Source organism: Perognathus longimembris, chromosome 3 (assembly GCF_023159225.1).
Source record: "Perognathus longimembris pacificus isolate PPM17 chromosome 3, ASM2315922v1, whole genome shotgun sequence".
Classification (NCBI taxonomy): Eukaryota; Metazoa; Chordata; class Mammalia; order Rodentia; family Heteromyidae; genus Perognathus; species Perognathus longimembris.
In genome coordinates this window covers 7,506,033-7,532,586 of record NC_063163.1, presented here as the reverse complement: position 1 = coordinate 7,532,586, position 26,554 = coordinate 7,506,033, and the positions used below count along the sequence as shown (strand labels likewise).

The window sequence follows — 26,554 nt, the reverse complement described above, 5'->3', positions numbered from 1 at the left end:
ATATTCATTCTTACCAGTAGGTTAAATACTCTTTTGCTATAAAATATTCATGGCTTCAAAATAGCAGTTTACAAATTAGTTGCTAATTATAATGACAGAATGGAATGTTTTCCATGATGAAATTTAACAGATCTTGAATAGCCAAACTTATCAATAAGGAGACAAATGGAGCCCCTTTTCACTCTTTCTGATGTTATACAAAAATTAAGATACAATATTATATGGTAGTTAAAAATATTGCTAATCTAAATTAGATGAATAAATAATCAGATATATTCAAATGTTGAATATTTTTAAAAAAGCAATTTGGAATCTTTAGAAATAACATTGATATGAAGAACATCCTCCTGAACAGTAATTTGCACTCCCCCCACCTCATGTGAACCATTTTCTGTTACAGGAACATAAAACAGTATGCTAAATACTTTTTTGGGAGGGAGAGGTGGTGTGGTATTAGAGTTTTAATTCAAGAGTCCTACACTAGGCTTGATTTGTTTGCTTAACTACTTGGTTCATGCCTCTACCTAGTTTGTTTGCTGGTTGTTTTTCTTTGGATATAGTCTTTTGGGCTTTTCTTCTCAGGGTAGATTTGAACTTATCTCCTTATCTCATCCTCTTGCGTAGTTATGATTAGAGGTGTGAGCCCCTAATGCCAAGCTTCTATTTTTCACCTAAGGATATCCTTCCTGTCTATTGGATATCTTTGTTTTTCCTTGAGCCTTTTATTTTTTTCTTCTGAGGTCCCATTTCCTATTATTGAGTGTTCTATCTAGAAATATCTATAGTCCTCTTATTGAATGCTTTCAGCTACTGCCACTGTCCCTGAAGTATTTCTTATTTTCCTTTTACTTTGAACTTTTCTTTTAGTAAAGAAAGGCCTTGCAATTATTTGTAAGCTTTCCACTCACAGGAAGTTATATTTGCTTTTTGACCTCTGAGCAATTTCTGATTAGCACCATTAAGTTAGAAATAGGGTATTTTGTCTATTTTTCTATTTTTCCTTTTCTATTAGTTGTTATAGGCTATGAACATTCAAAAAACTATATGTAAAAAAGATAATAGATTTCCTCATTGAATGAGTTGATGAATGAATTAGATTATGTCATGGAGATGTCATTTTATCAGCTTTTAAATTACAGGTTGTGCCCAACATGTGTAGTAGGAGTTGCTTGAAGAACAAGGTTTTTTTTTTTTAATTTATTTTATTTTTGTCAGTCGTTGGGCTTGAACTCAAGGCCTGGACACTGTTCCTGAACGTTTTTGCTCAAGGCTAGTGCTCTCCCACTTTTAGCCATACCACCACTTCCGATTTTTGGGTTTTAATTGGAGCTGAGTCTCATGCACTTTCCTGCTGGGATGGCTTCAAACCACAATCCTCAGATCTCAGCCTCCTGAGTAGCTAGGATTACAGGTGAGAGCCACTAGTGCCCGTCTCATACAGCTCTTTATTGTGTCTCATATCTATAAACATAGAGTTTTCAGTTAGTGTGGAAAGATGGTTGTTCTTAACTTGAAATCTATTAGGAGAAAGTTTCTAAGCTTCCTGTCTCCATTCCCTTATTTTCCATATTCAAACCATTGCTGACAAACCCCTAAAACAAATTTTAGGTCTTTGTCTGTGACAAACCAAATCCAAGTCACAACTGTTTGTCACTTGGACTACTTTATAAAGACTTTGTAATCAGTTTCCTTGTTTCCACAGTTTAGTCAGTCAAAGCAATCTTATAAACTACTATCAGGGTTCTTCTTCTATATAGTACTTTCCAAATTGTCCTACCCTCAGCAATCTTTTTCTTCATTTATTTTTCTGAGAGTTAGCTCTTGTCTGTTTCCTCAGAAAAGCCTTTTCAACATATCCTTATGTGTTGTTTTATTATAATACCAATTTATGTATGAATAAATTGCATTGTATTAATATATATTATAATTATACTTACATATTATATACATATTACATTATAGTAACAATGTATTTTTATATTTATATACAATTTATGTGTATATATACACAGTGTATGTATGTGTATATGTATATATATAGTGTATATAATGTATGTGTGTATTTAGGTGCATGCATATCAGGTAATAGGTTCCAGAAGACCAGAGGAGTTTCTAAATTATTCATCTCTTGATATATACTTATATGTATATATATATTAATTGAATGGACTTTAAAACTAATGAATTAAAATTTGATGGTAGAGTTAGAATGAAGACTGCTTACTTTGTGATGGAAAGCATGACACATTGGGTGTTGGGAGTCAAGGATGTCTTGTCCTGGCATTGTACCTGCTCAACTCATGCAAATTGAGTCCACAGTTAGAAATAGAAACATTTTAATCATCTTTTTTTTTTGTTTGTTGATTGTGGGGCTTGAACTCAGGGCCTGAGCACTGTATTTGAGCTTTTTCTCTCAATGCTGGTGCTCTTCCACTTTGAGCCACAGTGCCACTTCTGGTTTTGGATTGATTAAAGATAAGAGTCTCACACACTTTTCTTGCTTGGGCTGGCTTTGAACTTTGATCTTGATCTCAGCCTCCTGAGTAGCTAGGGCTCTAGGCATGAGCCACTTGTACCTGGCCATTTTAATCTTTTGATAACCTAGATTCTTATACTTCCTTAATTCCTCCCCTCTCCCTCTCCGGTTTGGTAAGTTTCTTTTTGGAAGTATCCCTTTCTCTTTAAAGCTAAAGTTAATTTCAGGCTGGAGGTGGAGCATCAGAAGCAGGTTACATCTGTGACTGGGTAGAGGTGTGAGGAGGCAGTAGCAGAAGACATCCGGGGAGAGGACTAATAGTGAAGAACTTCAAAAATAGCACTGGGATCTTGAGATTTTATTTTTTTTATTTTAAAGCAGTCTCTTAGCCAAAAGTAATTATTTCAGCACTGGGGAGTTAGAGGGCTGGGGATGTAGTTCAGTGGAATAGCCTTTGATCCCTATCATGGTGTTAAAAAAAAATAGAGATTTCTACCTGGAAAATAATAACTTACCAGGCATTGAAATTGAGCTAAAAAGAAAACCTTTATATCATTTTAGAATAAAGCTCAAGAATTAAACTTAGGTATAATCACTAACTTCTGATTTCTCCTTCCCTCCCAGCTTTTTTATGTTTGTCTTGTTAGATGTCTCTTAGAGAATCTTCCTGTTTTATCTCATAGGTATAGAAGGTTTAATAGTATATTGCCTTTTTCTTTGGGAAACAAAATTGCTTTGTTACACATTGTTTCAATCATGATTTACCTCATCCTTTCTGGGCATATAATAATTTCTTATTAATGATATTTTGATGTGTTTTGTGAGCAAGAACAGTTTCCCCATCTGCTTTGCAACTCATAAATCATGCTATAGTGCAGGATCTAGAGTAAATGACTGAGATTAGTACTGGAGTAAAAAACCCTGGAAATGTCTCAATTCCCTCAGAGAGAATTGAGCACCATAAAGACAGGGATGTGGAGACCAGGACTCTTCTGTTTCCTGCTGTATGGATGCATAATTTGTGGCCATGAATTAGTGATGTGTTTGTTTGCATGTTGTTTTTTTTTTGCCAGTCTGGGGCTTGAACTCAGGGCCTGAGCACTGTCCCTTGCTTCTTTTTGCTCAAGGCTAGCACTCTACCTCTTGAGCCACAGTGCCACTTCTGGCTTTCTCTATGTATGTGGTGCTGAGGAATCAAACTCAGGACTTCATGCACGCAAGGCAAGAATTCTCCCACTAAGCCATATTCCCAGCCACTTGTTTTTGGTTTTTGTTTTGGGAGGAGAGATACAGATCCATTCCTTCAAAAGATATTAAATTGCTGTAAGCAGGATTTTGCAGGCCTGCAGTCTTTGAATTAGTAGTAGGAATTCTTTACATCTCAAAACACAGGCAAAATTTCGTTTACCAATTTCAATCTGATTCATTTCTTTGAGATTCATCATGAGGCAAGAAGCACTGAATGAGACAAATACCACTCTTCAAATGCTCCTCACACAGGATCAAACATCACAAAGAGCTTATGCAGGATTCAAGATGAAAGCATGCTAAAATCTGCCTTACTCAGCCCCCAGCCTATGTTTTCACTTCTCTCTTTTTTTTCCCCCTGCCATTCTTCAAATAGGCTATACTTCAAATGAGTTTTGCTCATTTCTTCAACTTGTCCTGTATCCTCACCTCTGTATTACTTTTATATTTCCTGACCAAATGTTTAGATCCTGCTCATCCTTCATTTAAATGACCCTTTCTGTATTATATTTATCCCAATTCTTTTTCTCCAAACCTTCCTAAGATCCTTTGTTCTTTGGAGTCCCAATGGTGAAATTAATTGAGTCCTTTGCCTCTCCTAGGATTTTAAGGCCCTAATGTAAGAACAATATGGTATTTATCTTTGTTCTTTTCACTGTACTTAGCATTGTTTTAAAATGATATTCTGCATAAATTTGAGCAAATATTTTTTGTTGAATTATGAAATATTTTGGAAGCAGTTCTATTTTAACTATGCTGAAGTTAAGGTGATGTTGTGTGGTGAAAGGGTCAAAGGTCTGTGACATTTAGCCTTTCTCTTCCTTTTTTCTTCTTTAAGAATCCTATAGCTAGAGTGTAGTGCTATGATAGAATCTCAGGCCAGGAAGAGTCCTTTAAAGTTTTACTGATTGCTTTTTTCTTCAGGAAAAATCATTAACAAATGGCATTAAATGTATGAGTATTTACCAAGTTTCTAGAAGTCCTCTTTCCAAAGATACTACCTTTTCTTGATTTATAATAGTAAAATTTTTTAATAACTAAATAGTCTTGTAAGTAACAATTTTATGCTTTTATCTTTCATGAAACTTTTAACTGGAAACACCCTTTGTTTTGGATTTTGCTTTGTACTTTTCTGATAACAGAGAATGGATGAAATAGTACAATTACTTCACCATGATTATTTGTGAGCCCTGGGTCTTCTGCTCCAGCCATATTTGAATTTTTCTTATACCATCATGCTAGTTCTTTCTAATAGAAACCATAAGAATTTTCTGTGATGTCTAAAATGGAAGTACTTGCAAATCATACTTTTGGACAAAAGGGAATTTAATTTATTAGGCATGTAAGCAGCAGTTTTGGAAGTCATATATATTTGTGCGTGTACAAATGCTATGTGAGATGTTTCTTCTACCTTTGGCTATTTAAAACTATATTCAGTTTTGAAAGTCACTGCCAAATAATTAACATATATTCTTTTGATATAAGTACCCTTTTTTCTCTTGGAAAAAAAGGAATAAAAATATATATGAGCATCTATGTATATGATCATTACATTGGTGTTGTTTTCCTAACTCTAAAGAAAGGAACTTTTAAATAAATTAGTTATCTTCTTCGTTATTGAACATGTGGTCAGTTGTCATGTTAATACATCCAAATGATCAAAGTCTGAACTTCTGTCTCATTCTTCCCTGCTGTTAGGCTACCCTGTCATGATCAAGGCCTCAGCAGGTGGCGGTGGGAAAGGCATGCGCATCGCTTGGAATGATGAAGAGACCAGGTGAGAGGCTGTCCAAAATATACTTTTGATGAAAATTGCAGTTACCAGAGTTTTATTAAACTGACAGGTAAACAGATACCAAAAGCATAATGGAGTAATTACAGTAACCATCTAATTTTTACTCCTTAAAGTGGGAGAAAAATTGATACTATGCAGAAACCTTCCTTATTTATATTTTGATGATTACTGTCTTATTATAGAAGGGTTTTGGAAGTTTTCTGTCATTAACAATGTATTTATCATTTTGTTTTTACAGGGTTTTGAAAAAAAACTATAGTTACAATTCTATCTTGTAGTCCTTTGGTGGCAAAATTTGGAGTATTGTCTAAAGAGATGAATTAAGTTTAAGAGCAATTGTATTTCATTGAGAGTTTATGTATTGGCTCAGTATGTACTTGCTTTTTTGCTAGTCCACAGAAAAATAGTGTAGTGCTTGTATAATTTATAGTGTGAAATAAATTTTCTTCCCTTCTGTGTTTGAAGTTACTGTATGTCTTTTTCTTTCTTTTTTTTTTTTTTTTTTTTGCCAGTCCTGGGGCTTAAACTCATTGCCTGAGCACTGTCCCTGGCTTCCTTTTGCTCAAGGCTAGCACTCTGCCACTTGAGCCACAGCGCCACTTGTGGCTGTTTTCTATATATATGAACTATATATATTTTCTATATATATGAATTGAACCCAGGGCTTCATGTATATGAGTCAAGCACTCTTGCCACTAGGCCATATTCCCAGCCCACTGTATGTCCTTTTCTCTGCTTAGAATGAGCTCTCTCTCTCTCTCTCTCTCTCTCTCTCTCTCTCTCTCTCTCTCTCTCTCTCGTTTTAGGAATCAAAAACAATTTTTTATTCATTTGTTTGTTTTGAGATAGGATCTCATTGTATATCCCAGGTTGGCTTCAAACTCCTAGCTCTCTTGCCTCAGTCTGAGTGTGGGGAGTAAAGCCATAGCTGGCTAAAGGTAATGTTTTATGGAAGTCCTTTTGTTAAAGAAACCAAACAGTGCATGATGACATCATATTAATTAGGAAATAGTTATTCAGGCAACTGCCTATATTAGATTATTTTAAGGAGCTCTGGACCCATTTGTATTCTTTGTTTTTAGATTTGGCCACAGGAGAAATCCATGTTGTTTTTGGAGAAGACGGAATAAAAAAGCCAAGGGGTTACTAATGTCCTTTTGATTTTCTTGCCTTCTCTACCCAGAAATAATCTGGTCTTCTAAATGATTAATTCTGCTTTCTCTTCCTTTCCTCATGGTTTTAGACATATAGCAGTGAATAAAATTGGAAAAAATCATTGTCTTTAATTTTATAAATTAAGACAAGGATTTTTAACTTTGAATTCAGGAACACATAAAATTTAGGAGAAGTTCATGAATATGGATGAACAAAACATGTACATATATTCCTTTAACCAGCCTGCACTTTGCATTTAGTGTTTCCTTCAATATGGCAACTAACTATTAGAAAAATCACATATTCTTTGATTCCATTATGGTGTTAAAGATCTTTAAGTTGACCTGTTTTCAGAGCTTATGATTTAGGAAAAAAGTACTACCTTAAGTACGCATACACACACAGGTATGTGTTTCCCAGCCTGGAACTCTACCACTTGGGCCATGCTGCCAGTCTGGCTTTTTGCTGGCTATTTTGGAGGTAGAATCTAGCATTATTTTCTGTCCAGGCTGGTTTCAAACTGAGGTCTTCTGAATCTTAGCTTCCTGAGTAGCTTAGTGAGCCGACATCGTGCTATCCTAAGTATTTTGATGTCTGTATTTCAGTATAGTTCAACTCCTGTATAATCCTTTGATCTTTTGCATTTTAAAATTTAAAGCCATCTATAGAATTATTTATTCGTGTGTGTGTTTATGTGCATATGTGTGTATATATTTATTTGTGGTGCTTCAGATCAGACCCAGTACCATGTTCATATTAGGGAAGCACTATATCACAGAGGCTATATCCCCAACCTGCTTATTAGTACATGTATTTTTTAAGCGACAGGACACTGGAGGCTCACACCTGTCATCCTAGCTGTTCAGAATCTAAGGATTGTGATTCAAAGCCAGCCTGGGCAGAAAAATCCTCAAGTCACTCATTTCCAATTAACTACCCAAAAGCCAGAAGTAGAACTGTGGCTCAAGTAATAGAGCACCAGCCTTGAGTGAAAAAGCTAAGGGACTGTGGCCAGGCCCTGAATTCAAGCCCTAGAACTGGCAAGAGAGAACTGGGTGCAAGAGAGCCCCCCTGCCTCAACCTCCTGATGGACTGGACTACAGGCACATACCACTGCTGTAACTAGCAGATCCTGTGCTGCTTTTGTTTATATGCCAGTCCCTGTGCCTGTAGGAGCTGTCCCTGAATGTTTTTGCCCAAGGCTGGCTAGCACCCTGTCACTTGAGCCACAGCTCCACTTCTGGCTTTTTGTGTTTTTAGTCCCATGCATTTTTTTAAAAGCATTTTGAGCATTATTATTGCCATTGTTATTACTATGGTGCTGGGGTTTGAACTCAGGACCTCCCTCTTTCTAGATAGATGCCCTACTACTTGATCCATGCCTCAAGCGGTTTTTAGCTTTGGTTTTGTTTTTGGGTAAGTTCTTAATTGTTTTTCTAGGAGCTTGCCTTGAACTTTTTATTCTTGTATCTATGTCTCCCACATAGCTTGGATTACAGGTGCATACCATCACGTCACATTTTTTCAGACTACTCTTAGTAACATGTTGTTTTATGGGAGAGATTACTCAGAAATTTATTGCCAGTAAGATTTTCTGTACTGTTTTTGATCCGTGAATTTTAACTCAGAAGTTAGTATTTCCAGAAGTTACCATACCCATTCATTTGGCATCCTTTGGTAAATAACCCTTTCTTGATAAGTAACAACATATTGTTATAAAAATATTCATCTAGTTTATAGCAATAGATATTTTCTATGTAAAGATATTATTGTCTTCAGCTTGATAAACTGTGAAACTTTTTTTAGATTAACAAAAGTGTGTCACCATTAGATATAATAATACATGTTGTTTTCTTTAATAAGTAACTCATATCCCTTATATGGAAAAATAAAAACAACAGAATAATTGAGAGATGGTTTAGTAAGCACCAGATATTATCTTCTATAATTATTTTGTGTTAATATCATGCCAAACTCATTCACTCCCTTCTCTCCTACCTCAATAAAGAAATTTCTTTTTGCATAAACCACACATAATTTAGTTCTTTGGGTGCAGTGTAAAATTGAATATCCATTAGTTGCTTTTAACACTTTATTCAAAGGAGTATCTACCTCTTGTAACATCTTTCCTTAGCTTTTTGAGGAAAGTGGCATCTGTGACTTGTCTTAGGATCTTTATATCATTGGAAAGATTTAAAAAAGAATATTTGATATTGATATATACCAAATCGAGATGAGACTCATGAAGGTTGTTGAATATGGTCCTGTAACCTTCATCATCTTATCCCTATTGAATGAAATGTGTGGTATGAATGAACTTGAACATGTCTATGGGTTTTGCATATCTATACTAGACTTGAGGTACCATGAGGTCAGTTTCTTCCTTTTGCATTAATATACCTGACTATAGCTACATGTTTGGTGACCAACAAATCTGTATAATTTGAATGAATTATAAATTGAATGAAATAGAAAATGGTTTTTGTTTGCTTGTAGTGCTGGGGATTGAACCCAGGGTCTCTTTTGTACATGCTAAGCACATGTTCTACCACTGAGCTACATGCCCATCTCTAAAGGTTGTTGTCAATACAAGTTGCCTTTACCTTAAAAATGTGCATGTAACATTTTCAAATATTTTCAAAGCCATTTTGATGGCTTTGATTTTTCTACTTTTGGTGTTCTTGGTTTAAAAGCAAAGTTCTCAATCATTACAGCAGAGGCAAAGTATAAAGTACTGTTTTTTTTTTTTTTGAATTATATCCCATCTAATAAAAAGTGGGTTAGATGACCATTGGAAACAATGATTCATTATACTTCTAGTTTCTTTGAAGTTTGCAGTCTTCTGAGATGTAGACTCAATTTCCTTAAATCAAAATGTAAGTGAAGACTAAGAATATGTAATACCTTTCTCTGAGGTGGCTATAATAAGACTTATGTTAATATTTTAAATTTGTCTTCTTGTCAGTGTTTACCTGAACTGTTACATGTTTCTAGCACAAAAGCAAACACACCAGATAGCTATTTTTAATATTGCCAGATGGTCTGTTTGCACAAGAAAGGATTAGGATAACTTGGTTTTGATGTTTTTAAATACAAATATTTAATCTGTAAATAAACTGTTCATTAGAACTAGAAAAAAAATTTAAATGTTATATTCTTAATGTATCAATAGCTTAACAACAACAATTTTAGTTACCTTTAGGTAAGTTTGAATTTTTAATGAAATTACTAAGCCCATTTTATTTTAATAAAGATGATGTAAATTAGTTTAGAAATAAAATACAATAATGAAATTTTTGTTTCTAATTATTTTGATCTGTTGTAAAGGAACTAAAGGTGTGATGCTCTGTATGGATATGTGGAGACAATTGCATTTCAGTGTATGTACTTAAACTGGCAGGAAATGCTCTTGAGACTCTTCAGATTGTATTTTCAGTCTTGACAAGTGCATTGGCTGTTGTTCTGGGCCAGTTGTGCAGCTGACCAGACACTTTACCTTTTGTTATATCTTCTAACTTCTGAGAAATGGATGTGCATTTTTATAGTCTTTTGGTAGTGGTACTTAAAAACTAGTAAAAAAAAATCTTAATATTCTATTTCAGTTGAAAATCTCTGCTCAATGAAGTTAAATATTTCACTCCAAGACACAAGGCTATTAAGTGAGAGAATTGCATTACAATTAAATTTAATTCACTTATCTGTACATTGATCGAGTTTATTCCTGCTATGTTCCAGTGTAAGCCAATATAAATGTTTGTTTCTGTTTTCTTTATAAAGTGAGGACTATATTTGTTTTATTATTCTGAACTTCCTTTTTGCTTTACAGAGATGGTTTTAGATTTTCATCTCAAGAAGCTGCTTCTAGTTTTGGTGATGATAGGCTACTAATAGAAAAATTTATTGATAACCCTCGTCATATAGAAATCCAGGTTGGTACATTTTTAAGATGATTTGTAATTATTAGGACTTTTAAGTAGTATTATGTAATCTTACAAGAAGTGCATCCTTTCTTCATATAGAATGATTTTATGAATTCTTTGGGTATGTTTGAATAAATAAAATTAGATTAGAAATAGATTTTTAGAATTCAGTATATTTTTGTTGAAATGCTAGGATGTTGATTCAGATGGGAATGAGACAAAATCACAACTCCTAAAGAACAGTCATTCTAAGATGTTTGACTAGGCAAATGTATTTCACCTATAGAATCATTTAATCTCTGAGGACTGAGCCATTTTGGAACATTTTTCCTAACTTGGACTCTCATTTTAGTCCCTCACATATCTGTGCCTCACTGTAAAAAAGACATTCTTTTGTGAACTTGATAACAGAGATGTGGAATTCATTTTTCTGTCCAGATTAATATGCAATCCAGTTTTTAAGTAGTTATAGGTGTGCATTTTTAGCGAAACAAAGCAGGATTTCTGAAATATAGAGGACAACTCTGCTGTTTTTGTCAGAAATTCCTTCATGCTAATTTTACAAACTATGACTGTGGATTGGTATGTAACACTTAAAATTGACAGAAGGTGAACATCAAATTAGAAACTATTTAGTTTTAAGTATAATTTTAAGTTAATTTGATGTGGATAGAGAATTAGAAAGACTAATTGAAAGGTGATGTGGTGACATTGTCCCTTCAGATGGGGACATAATGTAGTACTATATTTGGTAACTTTATGTAGATATCATTTCTGGGTAGACAATTTTCATTTTCAAATTTTCCAAAGTGAGAAAATATGTGGAAACAGATAGCATCAGGTGATAGTTCTGAACCATTGAGTATATGGAATTTCTGAGGCTAGCAAGTTTTACTCTTGTGGGTTTTTTTTGTTTTTAGATTTTCTAATGAGATATTACATACGGTAAAATAGAAAAGTCTTAAATATATAGTTCGGTAAAACCATATAAATGTATATACATATATACATACATATGTAACAGTCATATAAATCTAGGTATTTTTTTTTTTAGCCAACAGTTTAATCATACTACTTTGCAGTAGATTTCTTTCCTTGTCTAGTATTAATAACTGCTGTTCTGACATCTAACATAACATTAGGTTTTTTTGTTTTGTTTTGTTTTTGAGATTGAGTCTAGGGCCTTCTGCCTGCTAGACAACCATTCTAATACTTGGTTATTTTTCTATCTCTGTATAAAGTTTTAGAATACATAATCTATGGGGCAAAAGGAATAACTCAGTGGTAGAGAACTGCCTAGCACTTGTGAGACTGACTTTGATCACCAGTGTCATAAAAAACAAAACCAAAAATGTTCATATTGACAGTATACTTTATAATGTTAGATAAGTGTAACATTAAACTCATATCTGGCTTTTTTCATACAACATCATGTTATTGTAATTTTCTATAAGTTTTATCACTTCCTGTCTTTTTGTTTTCATCATATCTTTTTGAAATTAATATATATTAAATTTTCACACATGCATGTAATGTACTTTCATGGAATTTACCTCATAAATTGCCATTTTAAACCAATAAACTATTTTAAACTAATGATTCATATGTTTAATTATTCTATTTTGATACATTTTTATAAAGTACTTTGATCATAATCACCCCTCATCACTGTCTCTTTATGCTTCTCCAACTGTTTTCCTTTTCTGAAACAGTCCCTGTTTACACTCATGCCATTTTTTCTTATTTATTTATTGCCAGTCCTAGGGCTTGAACTCAGGGCCTGAGCACTGTCCCTGGCTGGCTTTTTTTTGCTCTAGCCCTCTACCTCTTGAACCATAGCACCACTTCTGACTTTTTCTGTTTATGTGGTACTGAGGAATTGAACCCAGGGCTTTGTGCATGCGAGGCAAGCACTCTACCACTAAGCCACATTCCCAGCCCCATTTTTTTCCTTTTTGAAAAATATAGATTGTCCATATTACAGAAAATGTGGAGTATTTGTCTTTGTCGATCTGGATTATTTCACTTAACATGATGATCTCCAATTCCAACCATTTTTCTGCAAATACATAATTTCATTCTTCTTTATGGTTTAATATACTTCATTGCATATTTATATTCTACATTTTATTCATCCATTCATCTGTTGTTAGGCACCTAATAGACTTCATAGTTTGAGTCTTGTGAAGTGCTGGGGCTTTGCAAGTATCTCTATTGTGAGCTTTCTTACATTTCTTCCAGATAAATGCTCAGGAGTGATATTGTGCCATACTGCAAGATTATATGACAATACTGCTTTCAGTTTTTTGAGAAGCTTCCATCTGATTTCCATAGCAGTGACACTAGCTTATATTCCCACCAACGGTATATAAGGGTTTCCCCAGCCTCTGCATCCTTACCAACGTTTGTTGTTTGTTTTCTTGATGATGACCATTCTGGTCACTCACCACTGGTGAGATGGACTCTCATTGTCACTTTGATTTGCATTTCCTTCATGACCAAAGATGTTAAACATGATTTTAAACATTTATTGGCTATTTGTACTTCTTATTTTGATAATTGTTTAATTCATTTGCCCACTTATTAACTGGAGTTTTTGTTTGTTTGTTTGTTTTGCCAGTACTGGGCCTTGGACTCAGGGCCTGAGCACTGTCCTTGGCTTCTTTTTGCTCAAGGCTAGCACTCTGTCACTTGAGCCACAGTGCCACTTGTGGCCATTTTCTATATACGTGGTGCTGGGGAATTGAACCCAGGGCTTCATGTATACGAGGCAAGCGCTTTTGCCACTAGGCCATATTCCCAGCCTCGATTAATTGGATTTTTTATTCTTTTGGTATGTAACTTTTTTTTTTCTGGTCCTAGGGCTTGAACTCAGGGCCTGGATGTTGTCCCTGAGTCTCTCTGTGCTCAAGCCTAGTGTTCTGCCTCTTGGGCCACAGCACCACTTCCAGCTTTTTTTTTTTTTTTTTTTTTTTGAGTAGTTTACTGGAGATCAGAGTCTCACTTTTCTGCCCAGGCTGGCTTTGAACCTTGATTCTAAAATCTCAGTCTCCTGAGTTAGCTGGGATTACAGGTGTGAGCCACTGGCATCTGGCTTGGTATTTGACTTTTGAAGCACTTTGTATATTGTGGATAATAATATTTTATCTAATGAATATTTGGTGAAGATATTCTCCCATGCTGAAGGTAATCTCTTCACTATACTGTTTTTCCTTTGCCTTTAATTTGATGTAATTCCATTTGTCAGTGTCTGTTCTTACTCCCTAGGCAATTAGAGTTTTACTAAGAAAATTGTTTCCTATATCTATATCTTCAAGTATTTTTCTCTCTTTTTCTGTGGTAGCTTCAAAAGTTTCTGATCTTACATTAAGGTTTTCGTCCATTTTGAATTTATTTTTGTGCCAGGTAAGTGATAGCATTTAGTCTTAGTCTTATACACGTGGCTAAGTTTTCCCACCACCATTTGTTGAAGAGGCTGCCTAACATCAATCTAAAGAATGTTTTGAGAGGTTTGAGTATTACAAACCAAAAGGTATTGCTGGGAAAATGTTAACTGGGCATACTTACTCAGTGGGTTTGGCTATGTGTTTTTCAAAAGATAATATTCTCAGGTTTTAGGTGATAAACATGGAAATGCCTTGTGGATTAATGAAAGAGAGTGCTCAATTCAGAGAAGAAATCAGAAGGTGGTGGAGGAAGCACCAAGGTAAGAATCCTTAATGAACAGTTATAACATACTTCTATGTATTTTCTAGATTTGAAAACTTTTATTCTTTAAAATTGCCCTAATATAGACTCTACTAATGCCTATTTTTAAGTTGAGGATTTGTTCAATTATCTTCATTAGTATATTAGTATATAAAAGAGAGTATTTGGAAGAGAAGTGAACTTTTGCTACAAAGTTGGTTAGACAATCATCTATGATTTGTACCAGCTTTGAGATAGTGTAGAAACTGCTTGTGTTTTGTGGTCTTTCTAGATTATATGTCTTCCATGTTCTCAGTAGGGAAAATTTCATAGAGTAGGTCCCTAATTTCTTATCTTGAAAGAACCTATGGGGCATGTATGTTGAAAATTTCTTGGTGGAATTCTGGTAGACATATCAGAGCAACGTTGGTACTTCTCTAGGCCACCATCCATGTGCTTTGTTTTGTTTTGTCCCCCCCCTCCACCCCCTTCTTTTTTGTCAGTCCTGAGACTTGAATTCTGGGCCTGGTCAGTGTCTCTGAGCTCATTTTGCTCACTTGAGCCACAGGGCCACTTCTGGTTCTTTCTGAGATTAATTGAAGAGAAAAGTCTCACAGACCCTCCTGCCTAGGCTGCCTTCAAACCACGATCCTTAGATCTCATCTTCCTAAGTAGCTAGGATTACAGGTGTGAGCCACTTGTGCCCTGCTTATGTTGCAATTTTATACTCATTTTTAATTGATTACTGATTGGTATTTGTATATATTCTGGTATTCTTTTTGTTCTTAAACATCCCCAGTTGAACGTGCAGAGTTGTTTTAAATTACCATACACTAAAAAGTATATCTAATTGTAGCTTTAATTATCATAGCCAGCATGCCTTGATATAACATGAGGACAGTTTTTAAAAAAAATAATCGCTATTTATTGTGATGTACAGAGGGGTTACAGTTTCATACGTAAGGCAGTGGGTACATTTCTTGTTCAATTTGTTACCTCCTTCCTCATTCCCCGCCCTCCTCCCTCCCCCTTTCCCTCTCCTCCCATGAGCTATTCAGTTGGTTTACATCAAATGGTTTTGTAAGTATTGCTTTTGGAGTCATTTGTCTTTTTATCCTTTATCTCTCGATTTTGATATTCTCTTTCCCTTCCCTAGTTCTAATACCAGTATATACAGTATCCAGGGTACTCAGATGAAATACAGTGATAGCATGGGGACAACCACAGGAAGGGGATACAAGAGGATCATCGACAAAAAAAAAAAAGCTACCGTTTCACATGGCATGTTGAAAGTAATTACAACAGTGATATAACACTCGTTTTCGTAACATGGAGTTCATTTCACTTAGCATCATCTTATGTGTTCATAAAGGCATAGCTATTGGGATCTTGTGATCCTCTGCTGTGACTAGCCTAAACCTGTGCTAATTATTCCCTATGAGGGAAACCATAGAGTCCATGTTTCTTTGGGTCTGGCTCACTTCACTTAGTATAATTTTTTCCAAATATAGGGACAGTTTTTAAAAAAAGAAAACATAAATATGAATGAGGTTTTTTTTATCATACTGTAATATTAAAAATTAAACTCTATTTTGGTTGAAAATAGGGTCCTCAAATCCTTTGATATTGTTCTCATTGAGTAATGAGGAGAAGGAACTATCTTACCTCTACTTGATTCTGGACCCTGTGACTTCTTGACCAATAGAATACATAGAAGTGGTGCATAAACAGTGACTGGCACAGACCTCATGAAACTCTCCTCTTTTACTTACTGTGTTTTGGGATAGTTACTGTTAAAGACAGCCACCATTATGTGAAGAACATCCCAATGCAGCTAACATGGAATGATACTCTTTGTCTCATGGCCTTGGCGTAGGCCCAGGACTTAAAAAGGAAAGAAACAAAAAAGAATGAACCTAGTAGAGAAATGGGCATACAGCGTAGATAAACATAATATCATGAACTCTTATGTTGAACAAGGAAATTTTGTATAATGCACATAAAGCATGACTTGATTTATGTTCTGAGTGCAGACTTGTGCTTTCTGTGTTTGTAGCACTTTTTTGGATCCTGAGACTCGAAGAGCAATGGGAGAACAAGCTGTGGCTCTTGCCAAAGCAGTGCACTATTCCTCTGCTGGAACTGTGGAGTTCCTTGTAGACTCCAAAAAGAATTTTTACTTCTTGGAAATGAATACCAGACTCCAGGTAACAACAGCAATATCTATTCTTCTCCACACTTCTGTCTTTACCCCTCCTTACCCACTCTTTTTTTGTTTTATAAAGTTAAAAATTGGCTTCATAACTTAAACATTTAGTTTTTATAATTATGTGAACACCTGTCAAGGGGGAGAGATAAGTATCCTATGAATTTAGAGGTCAATGTCTAGCCCTTCTGCTTTGTTACTGTTCATACTTTGTGTTGAAAATTGTCCTTTGGTTCTGTTTTCAGCCTTTCAGACTGAACTGTATTTGCAAGGGTTGATTTTCTGTTAAGAGAAACAGAAGGGGAGGGATTACGTGATTGCAAATTTTTTAAAGGGCTGGAAGAAGGAAGGAAACCTAGGATAGACTCCTGAGACTTAACTCCTACAGCTTAAGTGTCAGCCAGGCTCCCAGAAAACTTGAGTTGCTGCCTCTTCCTGAATTAGAGAAATTGAGTAGCAGTCTGTTTTCTTGAAGATGTACTTTCCTAGTTCCAGTTAAGATTTGAGGAGGTGCTGTTTCAGATGGCTTTCTTCCTTTTCCTTTGCCTCTTAGTCTCCTATTTAAAATGTGAACTACACACATTCAGAATGTACACAGAACCCAAGTGGACTGTTGAACAAATTAGTTTAAAACAAAAAGCCATCCAACTATGAACTGTATCTAGAATTATGAAGTTAGTGCATCTACAGCTGCTGCTCTTCCTTCTTTCTCTTCTTCATCCTCTTCCCCATCTTCCTCCTCTCCCTTCTTCTCTTCCTCCTTCTCCCCCCCTTTTTCCCCCTCCCTTTCTTTTTAATTATTCTTCATCTTTTCTAAAATTATCTCCTATTCTGACGTAACACTGTTTTTGGTCTCCATATAGTTCTTCCTTTGAATTAGGAATACCTAAGCAGCATGATCAGTTTTTGTTTGTTCCCTTATTCTTTTTAAAAAAATTAAATGAATGGGATCATATTATGTTTATTCTTCTGTGCCTCACTTCAACATTATATTTGTCTAATTCAAACAGCTTGTTTTGCATAATCCTGGTGTGATATTTCTTTGAAGGAAATGCTAGCATTTATTTATCTATTTAATTTCTGTATACAATTTGTTTCCATTTTTATTGTATTTCTCTTGTTTTCTAGGGCTACTAGAATGATCATAAACTGGGCAGTTAAACACAACAGAAGGTTTTTGTCTCACAGTTTAGGGTGTCAAAGTCTCACATCATGGGGGCCCCTAGGGAATCTTAGAGGCCTCTTCTGGTTGGGGTGATAGCTGACAATCCTGGTTACTTCTTGGCTTGTGGCAGCCTCAGTCAGGTCTGTGTTTTCGTTGTCATCTGTGCACCTCCAGTTCACAGTGCCCTTTTCCCTTTTTCCTTAAGGATATCACTCATTGGATTTAGCAGTCACTTCATTCTAGTATGACCTTATCTTGTTTACTCCTGCTAGGCCTGTACTTCTAGATAAGGTCACACCTGTGGGTTCTGGGTGGACATGAGTTTTTAGGAAATTCTGTTCAGTCTAGTACACCATTTCTAAAAGACATTTGGCCTATTGTGGCATAAATAGGTTTCCTGGGACTGGGTTGGGTGGGTAGTAGGTAGTTAATAGTACAAGCTAAAATAAGTCATACTTATGCTCCCAAATGGGCTCAACTTTTCTTTCTTTTAAGTGTTTAATGAAGTTTGCAAGAGAATCGTTGATTCATTCCAGGCAGATGCTGAGTAAGGCTCATGTTTTTTGTTATAGATGCTATATAGTTATCCTTCTTACACATTATTGATTTTGGGTTTTTATTTTTCATTTCCTATTCCATCCTTAGTTTTATGATTTTTCGAGTTTTCATGCTCATGCCTCTTCCTCAGAAGGACTCCTCTTTCTTGTTGCTGGACCCTTGTTAATGGGTGGTAGTAGTGGCAGGAAGGATATTTTCTCTTCTCTCTGGCTTGGTGTTCTCCCTCTTCATTAGTCCCCTAAGATTATCCGGGCAGTTTTCTTCTGAAAGTGGAGGTCCTGTGCTCAGAAGAACCTGTTGGGCCTCTTTGTGAAGCGGGGCTTGTGATGATGGTTCCACGGGGTGTGGGATGGCAACATGGACTGCTGTCCAGTGGTATGTGCTGGCCATTAGCACTTGCTGGCCATCATCCCCTCTGCCTGTCGATGTCAACAGAGAGGGCACCCATGTTGCAATCATCATCAGTTGCCTAGGGATATAGCTTCAACTTCCACAGGGTCCTGGCTGCAAATGGTGTAGAAGCTGTAAGTTCACTTTGAGGGCCATGGCCCTAACGCCTAAAGGTATCTTGATTCACTTGCTGTCTCCACTTCTGTTTAACCACTGCTTTGTCTAATCAGTCTTTGTGACCTTAGGTGGGTTTTCTTAATCGTCCTATTTTTTCCCCAGTGAGAGATATGAGCCTAAAGTAGGCTCTGCTTATTTCTCAATGGTTATCTTTTTATTCATTCTTTTTCTCTGTATTCAGATATTATACATGTTTCTTCATAAGTAACATGTAATGTTTTTAGCTATGTTTGATAATCTTTGTCTTGTACTTGGACCATTTGCTCCTTGGAAAGTTATCTACTATAAGCTCTGATTTTGATATAATGGCACAGCCTTTTTTTTTTGAGATGGGGTTCTACTATGTCCTTCAGGTTGACCTCCAACTCCCGGGCTCAAGTGAATCTCCTGCCTCACCCTTCCAAGGAGTTGGGACTGCAAATATGCCACTGTGTCTGGTTTAATATATTTGGATTTAAATATTCTTAAATTTACATTTAAATATTTACTTGTGACAAACTTTTTGTTAACAGTTGTTACTTTTCTTAGAATTCTTCATTTGGCTATAGTACTTTTTCCCCCAACTCTTTGAAAGTATTATCCCACATTGTCTGGCTATTTTTGGTGAGACATACTATTTGATCTTATGTATAAGATGTGCTCGCTTTGGCAGCACATATACTAAAAATTGGAATGATCTTATATATAAGAATAGTATTTGATAACATTTGTGAATTTGTCTTTTTTTGGGGGGGGGGGTTGGCCAGGTGGCTTGGCCCTTGTTGATTACATTTTACTTTGAATTTGTCTTTTTTCTTAGATTTTTTTTAGAAAAGTTTTTCTCAGGTACATGTATACTATGTATTTAGAATACATTAAAATAATGTATCAAGATGTATTTGAGATAACCTAAATATTTAAAACTTTATATAGTTATTAATTAGTACTCTTTGCTTAAAACTTAGGGTACTTTCTGTGCATCCTATACTTGTAAAAAAGTTTTAGAAGTGACAGAATTTGGCTTCTAGAGGTAAATTTGACTTTGATTAAAGATGTCTTTAGAGTGTGTGTGGGGGGGTGTATATTAGATAACTAGCTGGGAAAGCATTTGTTAAAAACAAATTCTCATAATGAGGACAAAAATTTGTGATATGATTTTGAAGTGTGTGCTGGTACTGGAAGTTTGAACTCAGAGCCTCCAGCTTGCATGGCTCACTTTCTCTCAGCTGGCACTTTACCACTTGAGCTACACCTCTAGCCAGCATTTTTCTGATTAATTGAAAATGAAGTCTTGAGGAATTTTCTGTCTGGGTTGGCTTCAAACCTTGGCTAAGCATTTGCCTTTTATTCCCTTACACAAGAGATACAAGAGTGGTTGGTTGATATATGTATTTATGGGATTTACAATCACTGCTTTAGGACAGTTTTTTTTTTTTGGTAGGTTTTGATTGGTTTTATTTGTCTATTTTGTTGGCTATAGGGTCTCATATTATGTTACTCAAGTTGGGCATAAATTCAAGTAATCCTGTCGCTTCAGTCTCCAATTTAGCTGGCATGCGTTATCAAACCATCTCTTACTTCTTTACTTTTCCTCTTTGTTTCTATCTCATTTGTCTTACTCCATAAATTTGTTAAAGTTTGTCCCACAGTCATTTTGGGTATAAGATTTAATGCTTGGTATTTTTATTAAATAGTTCTATACAGTGAAGTTAAAATCACTTAGGTACCAGTTTTGTATTCTAGGTAACTTGACAGCTATGTTTTTTTTTTTTTTGCCAGTCCTGGGCCTTGGACTTAGGGCCTGAGCACTGTCCCTGGCTTCTTTTTGTTCAAGGCTAGCACTCTGCCACTTGAGTCACAGCGCCCCTTCTGGCCATTTTCTGTATATGTGGTGCTGGGGAATCGAACCCAGGGCTTCAAGTATACGAGGCAAGCGCTCTTGCCACTAGGCCATATCCCCAGCCCCGTTTTTGTTTTTTTTTGTTTTTTTTTTTAAACCTGTTTTTTTTTTTTTTTTTTTTTTTTTGTCTTTTCTTTTTTGGTACTGGGGATTGAACCCAGGGCATTGTACTTGCTAGGCAAGCGCTTTGCCACTGAGCTACATCCCAGCCCTGACAGCTATGTTTTATATCTTTAAAAAAAAGTTATCCTTAAGTTTTAGGGACAAAAATCATACTAGCTCTGACCATCATTCTGACCAGTTTTGTGCTATTTAATATCACTCTGGTACATTTCTCTCCTTTCATGACTAATTGTATTTCTTCTCTCTCTTGCATTTACTTGCAGTGACTGTGATCCTCTCAGTTATCAGGAAGAAATTAATTTAGTCTTTATAGAATGCATTTGTGTGCAGATTGATTCATCATGGTAGATCATATTCTTATTCAATAAATGGGAATTGGTTTAAGAACCAACCATGGACTTTGTAGTGTTAGTAAAGACTTTTTCACAAAGATTTCTTCCTGATTTTTTTTTTTGCGGGGGGGAGGGGAGGGGGCGGTCATGGGGCTTGAACTCAGGGCCTGGGTGCTGTCCCTGAGCTCTTTTGCTCAAGGCTAGTTAGTGTTCTACCACTTTGAGCCATACTCCATTTCCTGTTTTCTGGTGGTTGATTGGGGATCAGAGTTTCATGGGCCTTCCTGTCCTGGCTGGCTTTGAACTGTGATCTTTAGATCTCAGTCTCCTGAGTAGCTAGGATTACAGGCATGAGCCACCAGTGCCCAGCATCTGATATATATTTAAAACAATTGAAATGTTATTTAACAGTGGATATTCTCCTTCAATTTTTTTTACTGACCTTAAATTATCATGCCTAAGACACATTTACCAAATTCTTTTGCTCCTAAGATATAGTTTATCTCTAATTAATGTTTCAGTTTGAACCAGAAGGGCTATAAATTTCTTCCCTATCCCCTTGAAATTTCCTGATTGAATTGCCACTTTTTCTAGTTTCAGAATTTGTGTATTTTTTCTTGTGAGTAGCATACCATCTTAACTTTGCTAATTTTTTGAACAGTGAAATTTGAAATAATAAATAGAACTTCTCCATAAAGAGATGGACTGCTGAGAAAGTAAATTCAGTGTATGAATACGTGGATCAGTTTTCTGGCTTTGTTCTCAGTCTGATCAGAGTTTATGTCATAAAATTACCTTTGCTATCCTCCTACATATTTGGTTTTTAATTTTAAGTCACTTTTTGTGGCTTATATATAAAATTCAAATGGTTTTGTATCATAGGAAAAGTTCCTTCTGGGGACCCTAATTAGCTCTCCTCAGAGCCTGTCTTTTTGTCAGTGCACATTTATTTGTAAGAGTTAGACTTTTCTTTTTTCCCTGAATGTACCTTTCAGTTTAACCTTCTGTCATTTCAATCGCTTTGCAGGCACAGTCTGTTGTAGTTCAACCTAGCTATGAACTTGTGTTCTTCCTGGCTCAGTTTCCTAAGTAGCTGGATTGTAGGTGTGTGCTACCAGTCCAGCTTTGTTCTCTTGTAATGAATATCCAAGTGTCCATCCACTCACATACCCACAATTATCGTTTTTCTCTCATCATTTCACTCAGTCTTGTCAATTTCTCTCTCTGCATTTGAAAGATGGGTAAATGGGAATACTCTATTAAAATATGATTTGTTAAATGCTATTTTAATGAAGTCTGTATAGCTTTGCTTGGATAATTTATTTTTCTATTTTGTGGAATGGTAAGACTCAGAATTGGTTTTAAAAAAAACTAAACAGGGCTGGGAATGTGGCCTAGTGGTAGAATGCTTGCCTCATATACATGAAGCTCTGGGTTTGATTCCTCAGTACCACATATGTAGAAAAAGCCAGAAGTGGCTCTGTGGCTCAAGTGGTAGAGTGCTAGTCTTGAGCAAAAAGAAGCCAGGGATAGTGCTCAGGCCCTGAGCTCAAGCCCCAGGACTGGCAGAAAAAAAAAATCAAATCTAAACAGTTCAAAAGAATGTATAATACAAAAGTAATTCTCCATACCATTTATTTTCCTGGTACTAGGGATAGAACCTAGACTCAGGTATGCTGGTATGCTAAGTCCTTATTCTGCCACTGAGTTCTACTCACACTACTCTAACTTTTTTGTATCATAGCCATTAATTTTCTTCTGTAGAAATAATCTTTGTTTTACTTAACACTATCTTCAAGAGTGTGGCATATTTCTCTTCATTTTAATGACTTTATTCTATCCAGTCATACAATTTTACTAAATTTTTGATGATGATTTTTCCAGTAATTTGTTATTATAAAGTAGTATCGTTATCAGCAGTCCTTTCTATCACCAATTTGTACATGCTGATACAGAACTTCCAGGTAAAGAATACATACTTTGTAATTCAATGTAAATGTTATCAAGCTGCCTTTTATGGGAGACCTTGTGTCTGTTCTTGCTGGCCAAAAGTGATCTTTTTACATTTTGATGTTTGATAGTAAAAAATGGTATATTTATTTTTATTTACTTGTATGAAAGAAGTTTGAATTTTTTCTTCATAAATTCACTTGCATTTTCAGTTCTGTGCATTGACTCTTACCCTTTTTGGTTTCTTATTTATTTGGAGCTGCTCTTTTTGTTGTTTATTTTTTTAGAAAATTAGCCTTTTCTGTGTGTTAGGAAATGATGTTCCATGAATATTTTCATGTTTCCATAGTGGGTGAAGAGACAATGATCCTAAAGATGGAGAGCTCTGGAAAGAATGTTGTTTTTCTTTCAAGAGCCATTTGTTGACAGTCCACATAGATAAGTAGAGACCCTCTATTTCACCAGAATGGATTTGTTCATACTCCAGAGAAAATTTTATTTTTTACCTCCCTTCTTCTCTCTTCTTTTCCCTCTCCCTCCCTCTCTCTCCCTCCCTCCCTCCCTCCCTCCCTCCCTCCCTCCCTCCCTCCCTCCCTTCCCTTCCTTCCTTCCTTCCTTCCTTCCTTCCTTCCTTCCTTCCTTCCTTCCTTCCTTCCTTCCTTCCTTCCTTCCTTCCTTTCTCCCTTCCTCCCTTCCTTGAGGGCCAGACATTTCTGCAACTCTTGTGTAAGCCACGAGTCTAGTATATTAGGAATTCCAGTCCTATGGTGCATGCCTCTGTGCATGTGTAGGAACATCAGGCCATTACCACGTACTTGTGAGTTTGAGATCTGAGAATTACAGTTCAAAGCCAGCCTCAGCAGGAAAGTTCATGAGACACATCTCCAGTTAACCACCAGAAAAATGGGAAGTGGTGCTGTGGCTAAAAGTGGTAGAGTGGCTAGCCTTGAGCAAAAGAGCTCAGGGACAGCACCTGAGTTCAAGCCTCATGATGACCTCTCCTCTTCTCCTCCTCTCATCCCTCCATTATATTTAAAGTAGTAAAAGCAAGGTTTCTCGTACCAGACTTTGGTATGTTCTTGAACATCTCAAGTCATTCTGCTGGGTTTCCCAGAAAAGTGGGACATGTTAAGGCCCTTTCATATCATGTTTACTCATTGGAAAGTTGCAGGAGAGAGTTTTTGTTTATTAAGTGTATCAGTAAGCAGTCAGGTACTTACTGTGACGGTTTTATTTTGAAGCTTATTTTTCTGCTTTGAGTTCTGAACTCTTAGCTACATTTTATTTTTTCACATTGATTTCTATTTATTTGCTAGGGCTTCCATAACAAAGTACCATAGGAGTGACTTAAACAATCAACACTTCTTTCTTGTAGTTCAGGTGGCTAGGAGACCAACATCCATGGGATTGGTTTCTTTTGGAGCTCTCTCTCCTTCGCTTGCAGATAGCAGTCTCTGCTTCTTCACATGGTTTTTCTGTTGCATAGTGCCCTAACCTTTTCTTCTAAAGGCTCCAGACTTACTGGATTAGAGCCCACTATAGTGACCTCATTTAAACAAATTATCTCCTTAACGGCCCTGTCTCTTAATACAGTCACATCCTGAAGTAGTAAGAGTTACAAGTGCAACATCAGAATTTGAGGGAAGGAGGACACAGTCCAATGCATAGCACCTTATTATTCCTTTTTCTTTCCCTTCCTTTCCTTCCTTCCTTCCTTCCTTCCTTCCTTCCTTCCTTCCTTCCTTCCTTCCTTCCTTCCTTCCTTCCTTCCATTCGTTCTTTCTTTTTTTCATCTGTTTATTCTTGTATGGACTAATGGGAGCTCCATAATGGAATCTGCACTGCTTTCACAGCTCCTCTTGAATATAGCCATTATTTTCAAGGTGACTTTACAGGAATGGTATGTTTGGGCCTATTTCCCAACATGCTTTTATCTTTGATTCCTATGGATCAAAATCATAACTTAAGGCTGGGAATGTGGCCTAGTGGCAGAGTGCTTGCTTAGTATGCATGAAGCCCTGGGTTCGATTCCTCAGAACCACATATACAGAAAAAGCTGGAAGTGGTGCTGTGGCTCAAGTGGTAGAGTGCTAGTCTTGAGCAAAAAGAAGCCAGGGACAGTGGCTGGAAAAAAAATAAAAGTCATAACTTTAGATCTCTTTTGAAATCCTATATTCGCAGGAGGTAGAGTTTCAGAGGTATGTATTTATGTATGTATGTATGTATGTATGTATGTATGTATGTATTTATTTATTTATTTATTTATTTATTTATTTATTTTGCCAGTCCTGGGGCTTGAACTCAAGGCCTGAGCCACTGTCCTGAGCACTGAGCATTTTACCTCTAGGCCATATTCCCAGCCCCGAGTTTTAGAGTTTTAATAGGTACATTTTGGATTCTGTTCTGAACAGAGTCTCTCTGAGTTGAAAGGGCCGACCAAAAATAATGGCATCTATTATTGTTTTGGGCAGGAATAACAACAAATTGAAAAAATAGAAGCCTAATATGAAAAATGCCATTATGAAACTTAATTTTATATAAAACAAGTTTCCTCATATTTTAACAAGTGGTCATACTCTTACTACTTTACTAAGTTGGCTCTCCAAGTTTTAAGTTTATAAAAGGTAGTTTCATATACCAACTCTTTATGATTGTTGCCATCTTAGACTTGGTATAGTTTAATAATGATGTAACTTAAAATTGTATTTAAAATGACATTATTTGAATATTAAAATTTGTACCAGCTTCTCACCGTACCTCTTGTGTCTCAGGTACCTTCTGTGTAAAGTGACAGTGGAATTTTTGAAAAAGTATATTTTGGGGGAGGATTTTTATAAATTCCAGCATACCATCTGAATATTAATTTTTGGATATGAATGTTGGATTTTAGAAGCAGTTCCAGCTTCTACTTAGGTTAGTCATTCACTTAGCTGCCAAACAATTGCAGACAAATATCCCCATGCTCAAAGTACTTTGAATAATTCCCTTTATCCTCCCCTTCCATCATGACTAAGTTAACACATCTTTCACCAGTGTGGCTTCTTTCCACACTTGATAACTTTCTCCTCTTCTAGAGTTCTTTGGATGATAATTTTCATTTGAGAGTGAAAAATTCAGATTTGCTTGATTCTTGCTCTTGAGGAAGAGTTGCTTATTAGTTTGAATAACTATTAGGTAGATCTCACATTAAACTATTAAATATTTAAGTCATTGAAGAATTATCTGCTTTTGGATAACTTTTTACTTAAAACAGTAAGAAGATTCTGACTGAAGAACAAAGAATGGTGTTCAAGTTAAAGGCTTTTATTTTAGTTAGGTTTCATAAGCTAATACAAATCCTTTAAGTGACCTAGCTCTTATGTTTATTAATTTTTATTTGTCAATTATTTGAGACTTATAAAAAGTTTTAAAAATACAATGATTTTTCTAGCTTTCCTTCATTAGTATCTAACTACATTTTCTCCGTCTATGTATCTGTATAGCTCTATCTGTA

The 26,554-nt window shown here is 35.9% G+C and overlaps 1 protein-coding gene and 1 non-coding gene across 3 annotated transcripts in view; one reads left to right on the top strand and one right to left on the bottom strand.

Annotated features, from left to right (window-relative positions):
* Pcca (propionyl-CoA carboxylase subunit alpha) overlaps window positions 1-26,554 on the top strand; it is a 310,079-nt gene that overhangs the window by 111,131 nt on the left and 172,394 nt on the right. For both annotated transcript variants that reach the window (XM_048341133.1, XM_048341132.1), the window contains exons 9-12: window positions 5,423-5,501; window positions 10,501-10,603; window positions 14,206-14,300; window positions 16,338-16,488. In XM_048341133.1, coding sequence (XP_048197090.1) covers window positions 5,423-5,501; window positions 10,501-10,603; window positions 14,206-14,300; window positions 16,338-16,488 — 428 coding nt within the window. The remainder of the gene's footprint in view (window positions 1-5,422; window positions 5,502-10,500; window positions 10,604-14,205; window positions 14,301-16,337; window positions 16,489-26,554) is intronic.
* Window positions 18,722-18,852, bottom strand: LOC125349777. The gene has a single exon (XR_007210589.1). It is a non-coding gene; the product is annotated as a small nucleolar RNA SNORA68 (small nucleolar RNA).